Source organism: Martes martes, assembly GCF_963455335.1.
Source record: "Martes martes genome assembly, chromosome: 13".
NCBI classification, from domain to species: Eukaryota; Metazoa; Chordata; class Mammalia; order Carnivora; family Mustelidae; genus Martes; species Martes martes.
The window spans coordinates 48720843-48737588 of record NC_137901.1 but is presented as its reverse complement, the minus strand read 5'-3'; the positions used below and the strand labels follow the sequence as shown (position 1 = coordinate 48737588).

Below are 16746 nucleotides of genomic sequence, written 5' to 3'. Positions count from 1 at the left end.
GCTACCCAGACACCCCATGGCATTTGCATTTTTTATTTTATATAGTATTTATTTTAGGTAGTGCCTTTGATATAGTCTTGACAGTACAACCAATATTTCTATTTTATAGGGATGACATTTTAACTGTTTAAAATTTTTAAAATTGGGTATCTCAGTGGCTCAGTCACTTAAACTTAAGTCTGCCTTCAGCTCAGGTCATGATCCCAGGGTCCTGGAATGCAGTCCCACATTGGGCTCCCTGCTCAGCGAGGCATCTACTGCTCCCTCTGACCCTCCCGCCTCTTGTGCTGTCTCTCTTTTACTCCCTCTCTCTGAAATAAATAAATAAAATCTTGGGGAAAAAATAAATTTTTTTAGATTAATTTTTTTTTAATTTTAGAGTAACAAAAGATTGAAACAGCAAAAGAAAATGATGTTACAAAATTGTTACCTATTACAGTTTCAAACCATAAAATGTCTCAGCATTTATTACTTTGTTATCTCACATTCCAGACCATGTGCCCTGTGTGTTTGGATCGTCTGAAGAATATGATTTTCCTCTGTGGCCATGGAACATGCCAGCTCTGTGGAGACCGAATGAGTGAATGTCCTATTTGTCGCAAGGCTATTGAACGAAGGATTCTTTTGTATTAAGAAATTGTGTTTTCTTAGCTGAAGTATTTGGTCATGAGCTCTTAGTAAGCCATTAAGGAGGTTCTAATGAATTAATTTTTAATATCATAGTTTCTTTCCTAGAGTGTAATTAGACTGTAAATGTGCCAGAACAAAAAACCTCTACAAAACAGTGTTTGAAGTTGTGGTTTTTTGTTTTTGTTTCTTTTAATTTGAAACATCAAATCCAGGTAATTCATAGGTAATTTACTTGTCACTTCTAAGGGGAAAATCCTTTAAGGATCTCCTGTTATTTTTGTTTTTATTGCATTTTTTTCTTATAGTTTATAAATTTGTTAGACCTCAAGAAATGTAGTTCCTTATGATCAGCTATCCTTCAGTTTATATGATTTTACACAGTGGGTTGACATAGGTACTCAGAACAGTCATGCATTGAATGAACGGGGCAAGTCAAACCATTAGGTCACATGTGTTAAATGACAAAATTAGAATATAAGTTATACATAGTTAATATTGCAGAGAGGATTATCTTTTTAAGATAAAAAGTTATACAAATGATTGATTCTGAATTTTTAGAGTAAATGGAAGCATGGAATGAGAGAGTAGTGACTTTGCATTTAGCTTAATTCCTAGACTTAAAAGGAAAATTTTTTAACTTGAACCAAATTTCAAGATGATTGACATGGAAAGGAAAAATAAGCAATCATAGTGGGGTACTGAAGTGGGGGAAGTGGCCAAAAATGAGTACCTATTAACTGACCATTAACAGTTGCCTTTCATATATGTTAATCTATACACTGTTCTGTTTACCAGCCATTAAAAAAAAAAAAAAAGTCTGTGAAAAGTGTACCTCATTTTCCCTGTGGTTACTTATCCAGACTTAATCTGACCAGTGAAGCAGTGTTGCCCTCTCTGGGCATCTGAGGTCTCATGTAGCTTTTCTTGTGTACTGAATAGTACCCCAGTGATCTGAGAAGGATAACGCATTGTCCCAAAGCAGCAATCTTTTTCTTGTCCATATCTGTTCATTCTGACAGTGATACTGGTTCTGTCTTCATCATAAGCCCTACTTCCATTTTCTTTCAGTTGCTAAGGCTGGTAAGAAAACACTGTCTTTATACCAACAGGTGAGGATATTTAAATTGCCAACAGTATCCAAGACATAGTAAATAACCTAATAATAAATACTTATTTTAGAAAGCGTGACCAGGACATTTACAGAAATATGTCTGATTACCTGTAGTTTCTTTTTTGTTTGTTTGTTTGTTTTTTAAACTCAGACTGATTCTAGAGCATCTGGTCATTTTCCCGCCTTTGAATGAGTAGTCTTACTCTGTCTATAGGACGAATCTACATTTAGTAAGTGTTTTGGGGTCATTGCTGCTAGATTATAAAAATATCAGCTGTTTACAGTGATGTCTACTATATACTGTGTACAAGCTTATTCCTAAGGGTGTAGTTATCTGGTATTTTTTTCCTTTTTTTGATTCTGGTTCTTCTTTTTTTCTTTCTTTTTGTTTTGGTTTGGTTTTTTCTGTTGTTACAACAACTAAATTTAAGAGTATTCCTGGCAAGTTAATGGCTTTTGCCTTTGCAAGTCCTGGTGAAAATAGTGGTGAGCTTTGCTGGCTGATTTTGTAGTCTCGGTAATTCCATATCTGTGTTTAGCTGAATAACTTAGGATTTAGAACAATAAAATTTTTATAAATTTTAAATTTGAAAATTTATATGGATTCTGTTATCTAATAAAGGGCCAATGAGTCTATTTTTTAAGCCATATTTTAAAGTTATAGAAAGATAGAACATCTGACATGATGTTCACTTAACGAAATAGACTGTTTTCTTTTAGATTTGAAAATAGCAAAAGTCAGGATTTTTTTTTTTTCTTCCATGCCATAGGCTGCTTGTCTCTTTTCTACTAGATCAGCTGGAGAGGAGGAAACACCTGGCTGACTCGTGCATGGTTTGGCCATCCAGTGAATTCTGTGGTCTAGAGCTCTACTTTACTTAAATCCTTTTTGTTTTTGGAGCTTGCAGTGCTTAAACTTACATCCCTAAAAGACAATTTCATTTTCCACACTAGTTTATTTCTTCTACATACATATAAAATGCAATTAACATAAACTATTACAAAGAGTCATAAAGTTGCTATGATTGTAATGCTGTGTACTTGTGGATTTTCTATATTAGTACCACTTTGAAATTTGTTCAGTGAATAGAAGGTGTTTCTCTATTCATGTTTTCAAGTATCTGAAAAATTATTTTAAGTTTATTTTGTGTTTGTGAGCAAGAATAAGATTAAGAACTGAGTTGTTTAAATGACCTTCTTCTAATTCTGTGAAATCGCTACCTCTTATATGTCTCTCAGCAGCACTTTCCCAGTTAGATATGTTTCCTTCTCATCAGCTCATCATCATGTGCCTCAGAAGAGCTTTTACTTTTCCTAGAATCATTAAATAAAACATAGCAGACATTCATTAAAAAAACGTATTTATTGAGCCTCAGGGGCTAGATAACACAACGTTGAAAAAATGGTCAGCATCTTAGCACACACAGAATCTATCATGCAGCAGTTGTGCATTTGAAGAAATCTAGAGCCAAGAAGGGATCCAGAGGTACTGATAACATTTCTTCCTAATGTTTCAGAAGACTTGTCATTAAGTAGCATTTGGATTCCCTCTCTGTACCCCTCACTCCTACTATGTATTCTCCTCTAAGACTATCAGCTTTGTTGCCAGAAACTCACACCCAACTTATCAGATGGTGCTATTCTACTCCTTTTTGTTCACATAATTTAACGTTCTTACTGCTTATACTATATATGTATTTAATTTTATTGGGAGCAAGAAGGCCTTTCAAGAGAGGATCATTTTGCATTAGTGTAGGAATAGTATATTAGACAAATGTTTAGTTTAGCTGGCCAAATCATAATTAGACAAGATGTTTGTAATTTTAAAACATTGCAGATTGACCAGCTAGTTACTGAGACATAAGATTAATTGATGTTGAAAATAGTGTTCTTAAATTTGTTATCTTTGATGGCTTCAGCCTGTAAGAGCATTTTAGCATATTGAAATGCATGCTGCTTGAGATTTGTCCAATTGGAATTTCAAGGCTTGCTGGGTCATGTTCTTGTTTATTATGAATTTTGGACCCTTTCCGACTAGGAATTAGTTACACTTATAAACTAAGAGACTTAGTGATGGGATAGGATAGGGAGACAGTACGGAGTTGAAACAAGAAAGAAAGAAAAGTCAGTGTTTGAATTTAGAGAAAGAAGGGGTTTAAGAATTCATGTAGATTTTATCAAAGCAGTAAGCAGAAAGAGTAGACTTGATAGAATAATAAAAAAGGTTTTTTAGCCAGTTTTTAGTGTCATTTAATTGACAGTTGCTTTGTAAACTATACAGTTTAATACATCTGGCTTTAAAAAAAAGTCCAAAGGAAAAGCACCTATCCTGTCAGAGTATCTAAAATGATATAGTAATAATTTGTATAAAAATTGAATTTTTGGAATAGAATTCTTCTTTGCATTTTTTTAATTTAAAAACACTTAACATGAAATTTACCATCTTCACGATCTTTAAGTGTACAGGTCAGTAGTGTTAAGCATATTCATGATATTAAATGGCTGTCCAAAACTTTCTCGTCTTGCAGAACTGAAACTTTATACCCATTAAACAATCCCCTTTTCTCTCCTCCCCCGAATGGAATAGAATTTTCATTAAATGTAAATCAAGAAACAACCTGAATTATCTTAATAGTTTGTGTTTGCAAGATTTAAAGTCATAGTCAACATTAAGTTCCTAAATTTGGGGGATGACAGAATTTCTTCCCTTCCTCCCAACTATTATAAATCATAATTGGGTTGGGGTTAAATGTCTGTTAATTGGAAGGATTTGTTACTTCATTTGGAGCCAGGGTGGGGGTGGTGGGACACATTTTCAACATTAGAATTAGTTAGCTTTAAATTTGTAGTGAATGGAGAAGGTAATAGATTTTCACAGACTATGTGTGCCTTGTCGAAAATGTCAGTTGTCTTTAAGTCTCCTTGTAACAGTCTCAAAATATGTTTTTTCTCTCAAAAATGCAACCTAATTTTATTTGCTTGAATATTATGATAGGAATGCTTACTGATATTACTTGATAATCATGATAGCCTTGGAACCTATATATATATATATATATATACACACACACACACACACACACATATATATGTATATATATATAAAAAATTATAGCAGTATTAATAATCACAGTTGTACTTCTTTAAAACATTAAATTTGAGGAAGAACTATTTAATGCTGTCTCGTGTACATTGTTTTGCTATAGTGAAGGGGAAAATTCTTTAGATTGAGACTTAGTTTACTGATAAATGGTGTTAGTAGAGGATGAAACTGAAGTATGAGAATATGAACGAGTTAGTGGAGCTGATGAATTAAAATTGTAAGTTGCTACATTGGCATTTTCTACCTCCTTTTCTGTCAGAATATTGCTTTTCCAGCTTTTATTCTTTTTTGTGACTAAGGAAGAGATGGGAACCCGAGGTTCAAATGGAAATTTTTATGTTGTTGAGAATTTAAGCAGTAGGTACAGGAAGGGTGATTTGCCACATCAATTTGGTGCGTAAATCCGTAACGAGAGGTGATGATGGACATGTACGAAGTGTGTAAGAAAGATAATATTGCTGAATGTTTTGCTTTTCCTGTACAGTCCACATGACTTTGTTTCATAAATGTGACTTCTTTCCTCCAAAATGCAAAATGGTCTTGTAATTTTCTATAAAATAAACAAATATACCATTTTGTCTGAAATCTATAAACTTCAGGAAGCTATTGAAAGTTCTGACTCAGGGCTTTGTAACAGTTTAAGCAGTTGTTAATTATGTTTTGGAAAATCCAGCTACATAATTCTTTAGTGCCTTGAAAGAATTATTAACTTGGCAACACTACAAAAACTCCCTACGAGGCTGTCTTTAGTGTGGGGTACCATCACACACGCGTTTATAAGGTGTATTGCTCAGCTTGTGTGATAGCAATACTGCATTGTGTGCTGGGTTTGGGTAATTCTTTAAAGGAAGTTTTCTAGACTTGCACTTGATATTTGCTTTTTAAAAAACGGATTACTTATGGCCGTGACACTGTTACCAGAAAAGTAATTCTATAAGTCATTATGCAAAGTCATGTATAAGTAGCATCTGGGAAGAAGAGCTAGGGTTCATACCGTTGGCTATTTTAATATGAAAGGAGGGTGTGTTTGGTAAACACAGATTGTCTTCCCCTCATGAAAAAAAAGACTTTTTTTTTGTTCAAGTGATTTGGTTTAAAGAAAATTTTTTTAAGGAAATCATGGATTGCATATTCTTAATGGTAGTCTTAGCCTGAATCCACAAAATTGGTTTTCTGTTCATTTCAGTATGCTTGTCATTCTAAATACAGTATATTCAGTGTGATAGAAAGTTTAATTGACACCTAGCAGTGTTTTGCTTTGTATTTTTTCCAGTGTTTTTTAGCTCCCACTTGATTAAAGTCTTGCTTGTGAATATAGTTTCTGTATGGCAAATGATTCTTGCTTACTAGCTTTTGTTAAAAAACACTTAGCAAGAGCTAAGCTTTTAAAAATAAATGCAAACATTTACTATTAATAAAACTTACAATTGTAATATTATATAATGCTTTTCTCTGATCTTTTGAAAATATTCCTTATATGATATTCATTTTTAAGGTATTTGAAAACATATCTCAATATATCAGATCTATTATTGGAAAGGAAATTATGTTTTTGAGAAATAAGTTACATACATCTCTACTCAATATAGGACATAGATGCCTACATCTAGAAGGCTGTCATTACACTTGTTTACATTTAAGGTACCTCTCTCTAAAGGGCCAAAGAAGTTTTTCATATTTTAACACCTCACACTCTTTCAGGATATTGTGAAAGTAGTCTGAGTAGGATAAATTTGATAGGAAATCAGTCAACCAGTCAGGAAGACTCAACTTTTTTCTACGAAGGTTTATTCCTCTTCATAATTCAGGTGTAGATTTCATTTTCAAAACGTATACATTTTAAAGCAGTGATTTATTTGGCTTTTTTAGAAGTGTTTTGTGACTAAATCAGTAATTGAATGGTTTGAAGTTATTTTATTTCTCAAGTTAATAGAAGCAGTTGTCATTATTGAGAGGTTGTCTGGTTCTAGTTCAAAAGATTCAGCATGTTTATCTGGAATGTTTAAGAGGAAAACCATCTGAAACAAAAATCTTTTAATTGTTTATTTGAAAAAATGTGTATTCCAACTTTAAAATTGTGAATTTATTTTTGGATAACCTCTAACTAACTGTATTTCTGTTGCTGTATAATTAGATATTTCATGGCAATATTTTTTATTAAATTGGAACTGTATAGGTTTTTAAAATAAAGACATTTTAGAAAATCTGATTTATATTTTTTATCATTGACAGTTACTCAACCTTCACAGAAATTCAAATTATTCGTTAGTCTTAAAGTGTAGCATTTCCTAAACTTAATGACTGTGAGAACTTTTAAATGGTGCATTACAGAGTAGTGATAGTTTATAAGATAGAATGAAGTCATGGATTAAAGTAGGACACCAAAAATTATTTCAGGTATTTGCTGAAGAATGATCATTTGACAATAATTTTTTTTTCCCTCAAAAGTAGTTGAGGGTGCCTGGGTGGCTCAGTGGGTTAAGCCTCTGCCTTCAGCTTGGGTCATGATCTCAGGGTCCTGGGATTGAGCCCTGCATCGGGCTCTCTGCTCAGCAGGAGCCTGCCTCCTCCCTTCCCCCCGCCTCTCTGCCTACTCGTGATCTCTCTGTCAAATAAATAAAATCTTAAAAAAAGTAGTTGATAAACTCATTTTGTTAAACACAGAAAAAAAGCCCATAAGCATAATATGAAAGGATAAGACAAGATCTGGAACAGAGCCCATTGATCACTGAGTTGATGACCTAGCAATGAGACTGTTAAGTAATACTGCCTCTGCACTAATGCTCTAATCAAATGTAATGTGTTCATGCTTTAGATTCTTCTTCATATTAGGTCCTTGCATTCTCAAATATGGCAGCTTTCTGAAAGGCTGATTTTCAAGTCAAATATTCTTTACTTTTCACATATTTAAGAATATTACCTTCTCTTCCTATCTCTCTTCTTCCTTTTCTGTAGAACACCAGTTAATATCTTGAGTGGAACATTGACATAAAAATTGGAAAAGGCTTTTACAGGTGATACCACCACTGGTTTAATAGGGAAATAGGAAAGCAACAAAATCAGAGAGCCCTGATCATGGCCAAACCATTCTGAAGAAAGACTGAGGTTCAAAAAGATGATATGCTCTCAGCATGTATGTATAGTACAAGAGTATTGCGGTGGTTTCCTATTGCCACTATAAAAGTTGCCATGAATATAGTGGCTTAAAACAATAGAGACTTAGGATATAGTTCTGGAGGCCAGAAATCTGGCAGGAAGCTAGTCAGAAAATCACAGAGTTCTTGGAGCTTAACCAACACACTTCCAAATAACATGGTCAAAGAAATCTTGAGAAATTATAAAAATGTTTTGAAAATACAACTTGTTAAAATTTGTGGAATACAGTGAGAGCGGCTCTTAGAAGGCAATTTATAATATTGAATAGATACATTAGGAAAAGAGGTACAAAATGGTTAATCTAAGCTTCATCTTTAGGAAACTAGAAAAAGATAAATCCAAAGTAACCAGAAGAAGAGAAGTAAAACAGCAAAAATCAGTGAAATTGAAAATAGGAAATGAACAGAGAAAAATCAAGGAAACAAAAAAGCTGATTCTTTGAAAAGATCAATAAAATTGATAGCCTCTAGCCAGGTTATCTAAAAAAAAACAAAAAACAAAAAACCCTCAAATTATTGAAATTAGGAATGCAAGATGTACCATCACTACAGATCCCATGAACAGTAAAAGGACAGTACACAACTCTTTGCCCACAAATTTGATAACCTAGATGAAATTGACCAATTCCAGGTGCCTGGTGGCTCAGTTGTTAGGCATCTGCCTAAGGCTCAGGTCATGATCTCAGGGTCCTGGGATTGAGTCCAGCATTGGGCTCCCTGCTTGGCAGGGAGTCTGCTTCTCCCTTTCCCATTCCCCCTGCTTGTGTTCCCTCTCTCGTTGTCTCTCTCTCTTTCTGTCAAATAAATAAAAATCTTAAAAAAAAAAAAGAAATTGACCAATTCCTTAAAAGACAAAACATATCAAAATACACACAGGGAGAAATACTCTCAATATACCTGTATCTATTAAAGAAATTGAATCCATAATTAATAGCCTTTCAAAACCAAAAGTTGCAGGCCCAGATGGGTTCACTGGTGAATTTTACCAAACATTTAAGAGAGAAATTACACCAACTGTCTACAATCTCTTCCAGAATATAAAAGCCAACATTATCGTAATTAATTACCAAACCAGAAAAAGACATTACAAGAAAGGAAAACTATAAGCCAATATTTCTCACAAACATAGTTTTAAAAATTTGCAACAAAATGTTAGCAAATTGAATCTAGTAATATATAAAAAGAATTATACACACTACCAATTGGAATTTATTCCAGGTATACTAGTTTGGTTCAACATTCAAAAATTAATGTAATCCATAACATCGATATGCTAAAGAAAAGAAAATCATGACCATATTAGTAGAATGAGAAAAAGCATTGGACAAAATCCCCATTTATTATATAAGAAAAACTTATTCATGATGGAAATTAATCCATGACTTCATTCTATCTTATAAACTATCACTACTCTGTAAATAGGAAAAGAAACTCAATTTGATAAAGAACTTCTATAAAAATCTTACAGCTAACATCACATTTAATAGAAACTAGATGCGTTCCCCCTAAAAGTTGGCAATGAGGCAAGGAAATCCACTCTTTACCACTCCTAGTCAGCATTGTACTAAAGTCCTGGCTAATGCAATAAGACAAGAAAAGGAAATAAAAGATATACTACAGATTGAAAATGAAAAAACAAAACTGTATTGGCAGATGATATGATTGTTTATGTAGAAATTTCCAAAGAATTGACAAGAAAACTTGTGGAACTAATAAGTGAGTGTCGACAGCCATAAAATAACTTGCTCGAATTTTGATTGACCCTAAGATCAGTTGGGGAGAACTGACATCTTAACAATATTGAGTTCATGAACGTGGAATATCTCTGCATTTATTTAGATTTTTTTTTTCATGAGAGTTTTGTAGTTTTCCTCATACAGTTCTTGTACATATTTTTTATATTTATACCTAAAGATTTCAGAGGTTTTGGTACTAATGTAAATGATACTTGTTTAACATTATTTTAATTAACATATAATGTATTATTTGCCCCAGGGGTACAGGTCTGAGAATCTTTAGGCTTACACACTTCACAGCACTCACCATATCACATACCCACCCCAATGTACATAACCCAACCCCCCTCCCCAACTCTCCTCCCCCTAGCAACCCTCAGTCTGTTTTGTAAGATTAAGAGTCTCTTATTGGGGGACCAAGATGGTGGGGAAGTAGGAGGAGGTGCCATTTGAACCTGTGCCCTAAAGTGAGCTGATTACCTACCAAAGAACTCTGATCACCCATGAAATCAGCCTGAGATTAGAATTATACACTTCTGGATCTCTACGGGGGCAGAAGACGGCAGTGGGCAGGTAAAGCAGAGTGGTCGGACTGATACCGGAAGATAAACAAAAGGGGGAGGGAGCCACCAGAAGCGACCCATTGGAAAGTAATACCCCAATATGAGAGTGCCCTGTGATTGGGGACCAACATTAACTTGGAGTCTGGTTGAAAGCACTCAAAAAGAGCAAAGGGTTGTGGGGGGAAATTGTGGGAATCGGGGCGGTTAGGGACATGGGCTTAAATCCCTGGACCCAGGACAGCCACCCCTGGCGCTGAGCCAGAGAGAGAGTGCGGCAAAGAAGCCAGGTCTTGGTCCCTGAGCCGCCAGTGCGCCTGAGAGCGTCTGGGTGGTGGCTCCTGTGAGGGACAGGGAGCCTCACCAGCCTGCAGAAACACAGCCTTTTGCACTCTCCACGGGCGCGCCTTGCTACCAGAGTCTGAGTCACGCCCCACACCCATCCTCCCTTGAGAGAGGTGCATGCAGGCGCCAGCTGGCGCTCTCTTGACCCAGAGAGTCTGAGCACTCCCAGCCCGGGCCGGCGGGAAAATTTCAGTAAACTATCCCTACTTGGGACCTCTCTGGCGGTCTGGAGCTGCCCAGACAGCCACGACTATCTTGGTTTAGGGTAGCAGGAGTTCCTGTGACCCCAGAGACCGTGACTGGGAACATGCTCTGCCAGCGGCTGAGGGGGAATTTATGTGCTCTGGAGCACCCAGAGGGGAACAGACTGAGGCTTCTCTCTGAGAGGGACTTCTGGGGACAGTTTGCTTTCCTCTAAACCTCTAAAAACCATCAAAAGCTGCCAAGGCGAGAGAAAACAAACAAACAAAACCTCCAGAGAACAAAAGCCTGAAAAACCGGTTTCCTCAGAGCCCACCCCCTTGATGGGGGCAGGAGGACTTAACTCAGGGAACACAGCCTGAAAAACCACGTGTCAGGCCCATCCCCCAGAAAGCCAACAACAACAAAACAAACAAACAAAAACGAGAACAACCACCACTACTTCATAGATACAACTTTTATTTTTAATTCGTTCCCACTATTCTGGTTCATTTTTTTGGTAGATAATTTTTTAACCTATTTATCATCACAGTGAGATGTCCAGTACATCAAATTCCATAATAACCTTTTAATCTGAACTTTTGATACATATACCTGTGTTTTTCTTTTGCTTTTCTATTTTTTAATTTTTTAAAATTTTAGTTTAGTTTATTCTTTTTTTATTTTATTTTTTAATATTCATATAGAGTTAAACTTCAAGGTAATCCCCTTTCCCCAATCAATGCTACCCCTATAGGTAAACCAGTTTTTAATCCCCCTTTATCTTAGGAAAGTTGAGTCCTTTAACAAAGATATCAAGATACATCCAGGAAGAATCAAAATAACCTTCCTTGCCCACACTGAGAAATTATAACCACTCTTCCATCTTTTTCTTCCACCAGTGTTTCTGTGTATTTGTTTTTGTCCTGGTAGTATATAAATCTTATACTTGGGGTTCTTTTGGACGAGGTTCTTTTTTTGTTTTTTGTTTTTTTGTTTGTTTTTATATATTTATTTTTTTTCTCTTGTCATCTACTTTTATCAGTCTTTTTGTTTGTCTGTTTTTGTTTGTATACTTCATAAATCTTACCTTGGGACCCATTTGGGCTGAGCCTTCTCTTTTATTTTATCTTTCTTTTTTTTCCCTGTCTCTCTCTCTCTCTCTCTTTTTTTCTTTTTTTTTGGGTGGGGACTCTTGATTGCTCAGAAGCATTCCAGGGTGCACCTTGCCTGCACCATGGTTGATACATTCAGCTACATCCGTTCAGCCAACTCTTACCAAAATGACTAGGAGGAGGAATGCCCAACAGAATAAAAATTCAGAGGCTGGGCCTTCTGCAACAGAGCTAATGGCTACGGACATAGACAATATGTTGGAAAGGGAATTCAGGCTAACAATTATCTAGGCAATAGCTAGGTTGGAGAAAGCCATGGATGACAAAATGGAATTGATTAGGGCAGAAGTGAAAGCCACCAGGGATGATGTTCACAATGTTCTCAATGAGTTCCAATCTAATCTAAATTCTCTAAAAGCTAGGGTAACTGAGACAGAAGATAGAATTAGTGATCTGGAGGACAAAAAGATAGAGAAAAAGGATCAGGAGGAAGCCTGGAACAAACAGCTTAGAAGCCACAAAAACAGAATTAGGGAAATAAATGATGTCATGAAGTGTTCCAATGTCAAAATTATTGGAATCCCTGAGGGGGAGGAGAAAGAAAGAAGACTAGAAGATATAGTTGAACAAATTCTCCATGAAAATTTTCCCAATCTCGCGAATGGAACCAGCATTCATGTACTAGAGGCAGAATGGTCTCCCCCCAAGATTATAGAATCTAGAAAGACCTCAAGACACCTGATAGTGAGAATGATGAATCATAATTGTAGACAGGAGCTCTTGAAAGCAGCTAGGACAAAGAAATCCCTTACGTACAGAGGAAAGCCCATCAGAATAACGTCAGACCTGTCCACAGAAACCTGGCAAGCCAGAAAGGGCTGGTAAGACATATTCAGGACACTAAATGAGAAGAACATGCAGCCAAGAATACTTTATCCAGCAAGACTGAGATTCAAAATGGATGGAGAGATAAAGAGCTTCCAAGACCAGTTTAGAAGGTTTAAAAGAGTATGCAACCACCAAGCCAACAGTGCAGGAAATATTAAGGGGGGTTCTATAAAAGAGGAAAAATCCTAAGAATATCACTGAACAGAAATATATGGAGACAATCTATAGAAACAGACTTCACAGGTAACACGATGTCAATAAAAACGTATCTCTCAATAATCACTCTCAATGTGAATGGCCTAAATGCACCCAGAAAACGACTCAGAGTTGCAGATTGGATAAAATGACAGGACCCATCCATATGTTGTCTACAAGAGACCCATTTCGAACCTAAGAAAACTGTTAATCAAGATAAAGAGTCATATTGATATGCATACATTAATAGTAGGAGATCTTAACATGCCACTCTCAGTAATAGATCATCCAAGCAGAAAATCAATAAAGAAACAAGAGCATTGAATGACACATTGGACCAGATGGACCTCCGAGATATACACAGAACATTCCACCCTAAACAACAGAATACTCATTCTTTTCAAGTGCACATGGAACCTTCTCCAGAATAGACCACATACTGGGTGACAAATCAGGGCTGAGCCGATACAAAAAGATTGAGATTATTCCCTGCGTATTCTCAGATCACACTGCTTTGAAACTGGAGCTTAATCACAAGGAAAAGTTTGGAAGGAACTCAAACACCTGGAAGCTAAAGACCACCTTGCTTAAGAATGCTTGGATCAACCAGGAGATCAAAGAAGAACTTAAACAATTCATGGAAACCAATGAGAGTGAAGACACTTCACTCCAAAACCTATGGGATACAGCAAAGGCGGTCCTAAGGGGGAAATACATAGCCATCCAAGCCTCCCTCAAAAAAATGGAAAAATCCAGAATACACCAGCTGTCTCTACACCTTAAAGAACTGGAGAATCAACAACAAATTAAGCCAACTCCACACACAAGAAGGGAAATAATCAAGATTAGAGCAGAGATCAATGAGATAGAAACTAGAGGTACAGTAGAATGCATCAATGAAACTAGAAGCTGGTTTTTTGAAAGAATCAATAAGATCGATAAACCATTGGCCAAACTAATCCAAAAGAAAAGAGAGAAGGCCCAAATTAATACAATTATGAATGAAAAGGGAGAGATCACAACTAACACCAAGGAAATAGAAACAATCATCAGAATTTATTATCAACAGTTATATGCCAATAAGTTAAGCAACCTAGATGAAATGGATGCATTCCTGGAAAACTATAAACTTCCAAAATTGAACCGGGAAGAAATTGACAACCTGAATAGACCGATATCTAGTAACAAGATTGAAGCAGTGATCAAAAACCTCCCAAAAAACAAGAGCCCAGGACCTGACAGATTCCCTGGGGGAATTCTACCAAACTTTCAAAGAAGAAATAACACCTATTCTCCTGAAGCTGTTTCAAAAAATTGAAGCAGAAGGAAAACTTCCAGACTCTTTTTATGAAGCCAGCATTACCCTGATCCCCAAACCAGACAAAGACCCCACCCAAAAGGAGAATCTCAGACCAATATCACTGATGAGTATGGACACTAAGATTCTCAACAAGATCCTAGCAAATAAGATCCAACAGCACATTAAAAAGATTATCCACCATGATGAGGTGGGATTCATCCCTGGATTGCAAGGATGGTTCAACATTCACAAATCAATCAATGTGATAGAACAAATCAATAAAAGGAGAGAGAAGAACCACATAGTCCTCTCAATTGATGCAGAAAAAGCATTTGACAAAATCCAGCATCCATTCCTGATTAAAACACTTTAAAGTATAGGGATAGAGGGAACATTCCTGAACTTCATAAAATCTTTCTATGAAAGACCCACAACAAATATCATCCTCAATGGGAAAAAGCTCACAGCCTTCCCGTTGAGATCAGGAACACGACAAGGATGCCCACTCTCACCACTCTTGTTCAACATAGTATTAGAAGTCCTAGCAACAGCAATCAGACAACAAAGAGAAATAAAAAGTATCCAAATTGGCAATGAAGAAGTCAAACTCTCTCTCTTTGCAGATGACATTGATACTTTATATGGAAAACCCAAAAGACTCCACCCCCAAACTACTAGAACTCATACAGCAATCAGTAACGTGGCAGGATACAAAGTCAATGTACAGAAATCAGTTGCTTTCTTATATACTAACAATGAAAATACAGAAAGGGAAATTAGAGAATCAATTCTATTTACTATAGCATCAAGAACCATAAGATACCTGGGAATAAACCTAACCAAAGAGGTAAAGGATCTGTACTCAAGGAATTGCAGAACACTCATGAAAGAAATCAAAGAAGACACAAAAAGATGGAAGACCATTCCATGCTCTTGAATCGGAAGAATAAACATTGTTAAAATGTCTATACTGCCTAGAGCAATCTATACTTTTAATGCCATTCCAATCAAAATTCCACCAATATTTTTCAAAGAGCTAGAGCAAATAATCCTAAAATTTGTATGGCATCAGAAGAGACCCCGAATTGCTAAGGAAATGTTGAAAAAGAAAAACAAAACTGGCGGCTCACGTTACCTGATTTCAAGCTTTACTACAAAGCTGTGATCACCAAGACAGCATGGTACTGGCATAAAAACAGACACATAGACCAGTGGAACAGAGTAGAGAGCCCAGATATGGACCCTCAACTCTATGGTCAAATAATCTTCAACAAAGCAGGAAAAAATATACAGTGGAAAAAAGACAGTCTCTTCAATAAATGGTGATGGGAAAACTGGACAGCTATATGTAGAAGAATGAAACTGGACCATTCTCTTACACCGTACACAAAGATAAACTCGAAATGGATAAAAGACCTCAACATGAGACAGGAATCCATCAGAATACTAGAGGAGAACATAGGCAGTAACCTCTTTGATATGAGCCACAGCAACTTCTTTCAAGATATGTCTCCAAAGGCAAAGGAAACAAAAGCAAAAATGAACTTTTGGGACTTCATCAAGATCAAAAGCTTCTGCACAGCGAAGGAAACACTCCACAAAACAAAGAGGCAACCCACGGAATGGGAGAAGATATTTGCAAATGACAGTACAGACAAAAGGCTGATATCCAGGATCTATAAAGAACTTCTCAAACTCAACACACACACAGAACAGAAAATCATGTCAAAAAATGGGCAGAAGACATGAACAGACACTTCTCCAATGAAGACATACAAATGGCTATCAGACACATGAAAAAATGTTCATCGTCACTAGCCATCAGGGAGATTCCAATGAAAACCACATTGAGATACCACCTTACACCAGTTAGAATGGCCAAAATTAGCAAGACAGGAAACAACGTGTGTTGGAGAGGATGTTGGGAAAGGGAAACCCTCTTACACTGTTGGTGGAAATGCAAGTTGGTGCAGCCACTTTGGAAAACAGTGTGGAGATTCCTTAAGAAATTAAAAATAGAGCTTCCCTATGACCCTGCAATTGCACTACTGGGTATTTACCCCAAAGATACAGATGTAGTGAAAAGAAGGGCCATCTATACCCCCAATGTTCATAGCAGCAATGGCCACAGTCACCAAACTGTGAAAAGAACCAAGATGCCCTTCAACGGACGAATGGATAAGGAAGATGTGGTCCATATACACTATGGAATATTATGCCTCCATCGGAAAGGATGAATACCCAACTTTTGTATCAACATGGACGGGACTGGAAGAGATTATGCTGAGTGACATAAGTCAAGCAGAGAGAGTCAATTATCATATGGTTTCACTTATTTGTGGAGCATAAGAAATAACACGGAGGACATGGGGAGATGGAGAGGAGAAGGGAGTTGAGGGAAATTGGAGGGGTAGATGAACCATGAGAG

General features: G+C 36.4%; 1 protein-coding gene across 1 annotated transcript in view; it reads left to right on the top strand.

Annotated features, from left to right (window-relative positions):
- The window catches only part of MIB1 (MIB E3 ubiquitin protein ligase 1), a gene marked incomplete at its 5' end in the record, with an annotated part of 124463 nt that extends 123676 nt beyond the window's left edge, over positions 1–787 (top strand). Inside the window, one exon of the mRNA XM_080822247.1 lies at positions 493–787. Coding sequence (XP_080678373.1) covers positions 493–633 — 141 coding nt within the window. The 3' untranslated portion in view covers positions 634–787. The remainder of the gene's footprint in view (positions 1–492) is intronic.
- Between the last annotated feature and the right edge of the window lie 15959 nt (positions 788–16746).